We start from the raw sequence: 7,085 nt of genomic DNA on the forward strand, positions 1-7,085 counted from the left end.
AAGGAGGAGGGACTGACTGACTGACGACGGAACGTGTGTTTGCCCAGCATCAGGCCCTACAGCAAGCAGACCGTACCTCCTCTTCTTTCCCGCGCGGTCCGCACGGCAGTCCTGGGAGGAGGGACCGTCCTTATTCAGGCTGGCGCCGTCTTAACCGGAGAGACCCAGCAAGGTGTGGACACCGCCTTCCACCGGAAGCTGGGGTGGAAGCTCTAAAGAGTCTTCTTCTGCCCTCCTTGCCTCAGGTTGTGTGCGTCCCCCTGTGGATTCTCATGTCCTTCCTGTGCCTGCTGGTCCTCTACTACATCGTGTGGTCCGTCCTGTTCTTGCGCTGCATGGACGTGATTGCAGAGCAGCGCAGGACTCACATAACAATGGCCCTGAGCTGGATGACCATCGTCGTGCCTCTTCTCACTTTTGAGGTGAGCTTTCGACCTACGGGAAGCCTCCCCAGCCCCCAAGGCCCACCCTTCCCTGCAACAGCCCCCTGCCTACCTGGAAAGGCAGCCTGCTATCCCTGGGAACTGCAGCGAGAGCGCGCCTCCAGGATAGGGCGTCTGTCCAAGGACAATGTCCTTTCTTTCTCTTGGGGGGCGGGCAGGGGCTGGCAGTGAGGAGTGCCCCTTTGCAGTGCTGATGCGACTGTGTGTCTTGAGGTCCTACTTTTTGAAAGGGCGAGTTGGATATTGGATTTTCGTATTTGAGTTCTATGGGGAATTCTAGAATGGCCACCATTGACTCCTTTGAATGAACACGGGGAGGAGGAGTTTCCCATAATACTCCTGGGGCCGGAAACTTTTCAAGCGGAGGGACTTTTGCTTCACCCTAGAGAGGGATGTGAAAGCTCATCTCCTGGCAGCCCCCGAGGATGGGTGGTCTTTGGCCGAGACCCGAGGCGCTGACCTCTCCGCTTCTGACAGCTCACCGGGCGGGGGCCGTCTGAAGAGGTGCAGCTTACATAGTTGTCCATTTTCCGTCGTCGTGTCAAAAGGACCTTGACTGTGTCTCTCTCTTTAGATTCTGCTGGTTCACAAACTGGACGGCCACAACGCGTTCTCCTGTATACCCATCTTCGTGCCCCTGTGGCTCTCCTTGATCACACTGATGGCAACCACCTTCGGACAGAAGGGAGGAAACCACTGTACGTACTCGGCACGTCAGAAGCCCTTCACCTGTGTGTCTGCGGGGCTGCAGGGGTCCCCGAACTATGAAAGGATGAGCCTGAGGACCCTGAGTTAGAAGTCTATGTTGGAGAGCAAGGGCTGAGGAAGTTCTAGGACCTTCCAAGGGAAGGGCACGCCGTCCCCTGGCCTGCGCCAAGGGTTTCCTCCAAGTGCTCCCTGCGATTTGAGGGAGGAACAAACAAGGCAAGCAGCCTCTCACAGCTCCCCTTTCCTCCTCTGCAAAATTGGGATCAAGATGCCTCTTTCGAGGGCTTGTGAGGAGTAGATGAAAACTCCACATCTCCCACCTGAAGCCCGAGATCCTCCTAGGGCCCCTTTGCCCTCCCCGTCCCCCATGTCCTTGCTGAAGTGAGTGAGTGTTGTCAGGTGCACCTTGTGTGCCCTCTCTTCCTCTGCACCTGCATGCAGTGCCACACAGTTTTGAAACCCTCTGTAGGGAGGGTCCCTTCCTCACGAGGCTGTGAGCTCCATCGCATGCAACCCCAGAGCACTGCCCTTCTGGAAGCCAGTGGGGTGGGAGCAGTGCCTGGACTGCAGCCCAGGCCATGCTTGCTGCTTGTGCCCTGGGAGGGCCAGCACGGAGCCGACGGTTGGGTGGTGCACAGAGAGGAGGGGCAGGCCTCGGGGTGGCCCCTGGCCTGGGCCAACACCTGCCTGCCGCCTTCCCAGGTTCCACAGGCTGACACAAATCCTCTTCTTGGAGGACACCCTTTGTCACCCAAGAGCTTATCCTGGGCATGGAGGATTAGAGGAAGACGGCGTGGTCTAGGCCCCACAGGAATTGGAGACTCATGAGGGCAGTGGTTCTCGACCTTGAGCACCCTGCAGGATCCCTAAAGGCCAGGAAAAGCGGGCGACCTCGGCCCACGCCAGCCCCACCCACAGTTTCTGATTCAGGAGGTCAGGGCTGGGGCCCGAGAATGGCATCCTGAACAAGGCCCTGGGGATGGTACTGCTGCCGGTCTGGGAACCCCACTTTGAGGACCCCAGAGCTGGAGGTCATACTCTGGCCCCTTATTGGGTTGAGGCCCTGTCGAGTCTCGGTTTCTGAGCTCCCTGCAGAAAATGGACTTCTTTTGCGGGAAAGAAGGGTAATGCGAAAGTCACTTGGGCCTAGCGTTTGAAAAAGAAAATTCTTATTTTTCAGGGTGGTTTGGTATTCGCAAACATTTCTGTCAGTTTCTGCTTGAAATCTTCCCATTTTTGCGAGAGTACGGAAACATTTCATACGATCTCCATCACGAAGATAATGAGAAAACTGAAGAAACCCCAGTGCCAGAACCTCCTAAAATTGCTCCTCTGTTTCGAAAGAAGACCAGGGTGGTCATCACGCAGAGTCCTGGAAAGTATGTGCTTCCCCCTCCCAAATTAAACATCGAAATGCCCGATTAAACGCCACCTCGGGGGACAGCACGTAAGTGGACTGGGACGCACACTCTCTCCACCTCCCTCTGCCGCCTCTTCACCCACAGCCCAGCCCCGGAAGTGGAGCTGGGTCTCCTTCCAGGTACGTCCATCTCACGCCTTGTTTGCATCCAACGCCTGTCAGCCACTCAGCACGAAGGGACGCAGAGGTGGCAGGTGACCGGCCAGGGTGTGTGTCAGCGGACCTGGCTGCCAGGGAGAGTGGAAGAGGGAGCAACGATTTCCATCCGTCTGGGTGGGAGCCTGAGGCGGTTACTGGTCCCCGTCAGAGCCAGGGTGGTGGCTGGCTGACGAGCCCCGCAGAAGGGACATCTCTCTACATGGCTGGTTTTCAAAGTGCTAAACGTTCCGATCCAACCTGTTGTTCCAAAATGTATTTTCCCACAGAGCCGGCCCCCACGTGCAGCTGCCAGTTGTCCCGGTCTTGGCGTAGTCAGTAGGAACTGCAAGGATGTCTCTAAGGCACCGGGTGGGTGCTGACACACAGCACAGTCCTCCTTTTTCCTGTTCCTACCGTGGAAGTCGTTTCTCTTTGGGCACGCCGACAGCAGTTTTTAATCGGCTCAGGGGCGCGCCCTTTCTAATGGAGTCACTCCATGCCTGTATAGTATTTATACAAATATTTTAGCACCGTAATACACGGTGTTAACTCCTAGTTCTGCACAGTCTACTCTGTTAAAGTATTTTTTTACAAGCTTGTGCTGGAGACGAGGAGGTGTTCTGCTGCAGAAGTAGAAGCCGGCGGCACGGGGACCATGCTAGACTTGATTGCGTGCTTAAAAGCATCAATCCCATGCTGAGGGATGTGGGCCAGCGTCCCCATCAGTGGGCCCTGACTTCTTTAGTCAGTGCTGTGCGGTGGCTCTGCCTGGCCCCAAGACCTCTAGGACAAGGAGACAAGGAGACAGTTCACGATCTGCGCCTACGGAATAGCAGGTCACCAGAAACACTAATGTGTTCCAACGTCGTCTTTCCCATCGAGAGAACTCTGCGTGGACCAGAAAGTTGGCATGCTGACAGGTCACTCGTCTGGCCTGGCCTGGCCCTTCATTCGATCGTGCGCTGGCTGTGTTGTGATGTCACCCCAAGCAGCCTGAGCCCCTTTGTGATGCCCGGAGCTGCGTTATTACCAGGGCGTGCTGCTGGCTGCGCCACACTCCCCGGCTGACATGACCGAAAGACGGGCATCACTTCTCACTTCTCGTGGCGAGATGTGAGGAAAGTAGCGCCGGGGGCGGGGGCACAGCTCCCAACGGTGCCTTTTCCTCCAGAAGTAAGTCTCCCCCAAGGTATGCAGAGAAGGACCACCATCCACCAGAGCCGTCCTGTGCCTGGGTCGACCCGATGTCCACTGGGTGCCCTGACGTCAGGCCGCCGCTTGAACAAACTGCTTTCTGAGCTCTGGCCGAGGAGCCTTTGTTGAGACGGCCGTGCCCTGTCTATGACATCCCGTCAATGGGAGACGGAATCTCCTCTCCCTCCCCTTCCAACAAAAGCTGTGGAGGATCGTCCACAGCAATCAGTTTGTGTCCCTTGGGTGGGATGATGGTGGCACTTGTGTAGGGAGCAGGGAAAAGCTGTTTCAAAAGGAGACGCTGGAAAGGAATGGCCCCGACAAAGGCTTTGACACAGATGGTATGGAGCGCTTCTCCGCCAGCTAAGCCTCTACAGCTTCAGCAAAAGGTGTCAGGACATGCACACTTCCCTCTGCCTTGCCAAGTTTTCCACTGGAGAAAGAGCAAGTCTGTGTCGTGAGCAAGGAAGCACAGGAGAAACCTCGTGAAGGCCTGAGACAGTGGGCTCTGGGGTCAGGTCGGGTGAAAGTCCCAGGACTGCCTCATGAAAATCGAGTGACCTGGGGTGGGACACGGAGCCACTGCTGTGCCGGCTTCCCCCTCTGGGAGGTGGTGACATTAACTAAGTAAGAATTCACGTGGGGAAAGGGCTGATAACGGTGCCAGCCCGTGTCTAGTGCATGAAAGATCAGGGCTGTTAAGTCCTTGTACCTGCACGTCCTCCTCCTCTGGAGGAAAAGAATGTCGCCTGGCAGTTGGTGTGTCCCCGTGACTCCATAGTGCTTTAATCTGTAACAGAGGAAGGTGTGGGCATCTGTTCCTGTTAAAATATCAGCGTCCCCCTGGCTGGCATCTGGGTAGGAGCTGAACCGAGAGCATTTAAGGGAGCCTGCCAAAGGTGGCATAGACGCGCCTGCTTACCTTGGTCCGCGGGCCCCTGGTACAGAAGAGCCAGTGCCCTGGTCTCCCAGCCAGGGGGTAATTCTCTTGCCAGCTGACACTCCACTAGAAGCACCCAGAATCTTCTTCTCTCCCAGGCTGCAACTTCAAAGTCCCTTTCCCTTGGCCGTGTACGCTTCCTAATTTGCCATTTTTAAGCACTTTCCAAGGGTGAAAATGCTTTCTTTGCAGTCCGGTACCCCCCTCAGATGTCTTTTGCTCGTGTGATAAAGGCTTCAGTGTAACAGCCCTCCCGGGCCTGATGCAGGTACCCAGTAGATACTCAAGCAGGGTCTGGGTTTTATTAAGCCCCTCAGACGTCCCATCCTGCCTCCACTCATTAAAATTGACCTTCAAAATGCTCGCTCGGCAAGTGCAAAGACTGAGCGTCACTGACTGAGCGTTCACAGTGACCCCGTGTTCCTGGCTATCCAGACACAATTCCCTGTCATCGTGGTGCCTTTCTATAGCAGGATCTTCACCTTACATACAGATGAGATCGAGTCTCACTTGTGAATGGGCTAAAATTGCCGTAAGGCTTAGATGGGGAGGTGAGAGACACTGCCAAGGAGTCCTGTGGGTTTGGGGTTTTCACTCTACTGGGTGCTAGATGGCGTCTGCGTTACACGATTTATGTTGGACTTTTATGCCAGGTTCTAGGTCTGGTGACTTCTTCCTTCCTTCATCCCCCCACTCCACTCCTCTTTCCCTTCATTCTTTTTGTTTTCTTGGAGCCCAACATTTAAAGGATGTCATGTTTCAACTTAGGCAGCAACTGTGGTCACTTGGGGCGTCTAACTTAGAACACATGCTGTCGCCAGTGACCCTTTATAAAGTGTGGTTTGTCTGAATGATCACAGGACTTAAACCTTCAAGTGCTTTCTGTAGCCATAATTGGGTGTAGAGACTAACAGAGCTCTGAAATCAGGTCGTGGAGAGAGCCCGGACACCGATGCACCAGAACCCAGTGGTAGCCCTCGCCTTTATTTCTACTTTGACAGCAGGTAGAGAGTCCTGTGAGAAGTGGGGAGAGTCGATGAGAGAATGGAAACATGGACGTGGATTAATCCAGAGCCTAGCGATGGTCTGCAGGTGGATCCCCCGGTCTCGGCCTGCCCAGTTATAAACCGGTGCTCATTAACTAATGGGTGCCTATCTCCTTTCTGAGATTCATCATTTGTGAGCTCCTTAACTTTCAGGATGTACAATGTTCTCATCTCTTTCTTGGACTTACATATGCCTACTGATCCTGAATCATGCAGAGATCCCGCTGCTTACAAACCTCTTTCCTAAAAATGTACACCCCTGTGGTCCTTGCTTACGTGTAAAATCTATATAGAAAGATGTAGCTTTGCAAAATGTGATCATGAGTTATCTTCTTTTGAAGAAAACTTAGCGATATTTTTCGTTGTCATGACTGGGCTGTTGCTCCTGGTTTCTAATAGTTGAAAGGAGCCAGGGATGCTGCCAAGCAGCCTACGATGCCCAGGACACCGCCCCCAGTGCAAAGAACGGGCCAGCCGCAAAGGGCAGCAGTGCCCTCCGTGGGAGAGAGACCTGCCCAAGAGTGTAACCTGCGTCCCCACCTCTCTCACCTTTCCTCCCCCTTCCACTAGATATTGTGCACACGGACTCAGTTTCCTAGGCAGGACTGAGAGAAAACAATCCATCCTCCCTCTTCCAGATGTAAACAACAATCAAGAAGTTCAGGTAAACGTGGTGATGAGGTCAGGTAAACCTGACGGTTCAGGTAGCCCTGGTGATAGAATCAGGGCCACCGATAGGCACTTTGCTTCCCAGAGGTATTGGGCTCTTGAAGACACAGGATTTGAAGGTTCGAACATCTTAACAGCTCTCAGGAAGCAGCGAAATTGCAGGTGACAGAGAATCACCCCCGTTTCCTTGTTCTTAGCTACATCTCTTAATTTTAAATTCTCAGCTTTGTCTCAAATTCTTAAACTCTCACATTCTTAACCCACCAGCTAAATTTAAAACCGACTTTACAGAAGAACAGTGCCAAGCCCTTGGACCAAACCTGGCTTAGCTGGTTGCTGGGACCGACCCTCCCTGCTACGCTGGTGAGTGAGCTCCCTGTGGAAGAAAACCAATCTGGGCTTGCTGTGACCCTTCCCGAGGAGAGGCCTTGAAATGACTCAAAGCTCCACCCGCTGGCAGGTGGCCCTGGGTAGAGGCCACAGTCTGCGTCTTTTCCACATGCACAGCCCTCCCGCAACACAATCAG

General features: G+C 54.2%; 1 protein-coding gene across 1 annotated transcript; it reads left to right on the top strand.

Moving 5' to 3' along the window:
• Positions 1 to 251: 251 nt before the first annotated feature.
• LOC138378370 (transmembrane protein 185A-like) lies at positions 252 to 3,236 on the top strand. Its single transcript, XM_069463718.1, has 3 exons — positions 252 to 422; positions 1,018 to 1,141; positions 2,332 to 3,236. The coding sequence occupies exons 1-3, from the start codon at positions 273 to 275 to the stop codon at positions 2,574 to 2,576; spliced, it is 519 nt and encodes a 172-aa protein (XP_069319819.1). The 5' UTR covers positions 252 to 272; the 3' UTR covers positions 2,577 to 3,236.
• Positions 3,237 to 7,085: the final 3,849 nt, after the last annotated feature.

The sequence above is a fragment of the Eulemur rufifrons genome, chromosome 30 (genome assembly GCF_041146395.1).
Source record: "Eulemur rufifrons isolate Redbay chromosome 30, OSU_ERuf_1, whole genome shotgun sequence".
Classification (NCBI taxonomy): domain Eukaryota; kingdom Metazoa; phylum Chordata; class Mammalia; order Primates; family Lemuridae; genus Eulemur; species Eulemur rufifrons.

Bases quoted from the DNA above. Each gene is read 5' to 3' on its own strand.
- LOC138378370 (XM_069463718.1), top strand. From the start codon at position 273: ATGTCCTTCCTGTGCCTGCTGGTCCTCTACTACATCGTGTGGTCCGTC. The intron at 423-1,017 runs GTGAGCTTTCGA...CTCTCTCTTTAG, and splicing joins TGCCTCTTCTCACTTTTGAG to ATTCTGCTGGTTCACAAACT. The intron at 1,142-2,331 runs GTACGTACTCGG...CTTATTTTTCAG, and splicing joins ACAGAAGGGAGGAAACCACT to GGTGGTTTGGTATTCGCAAA.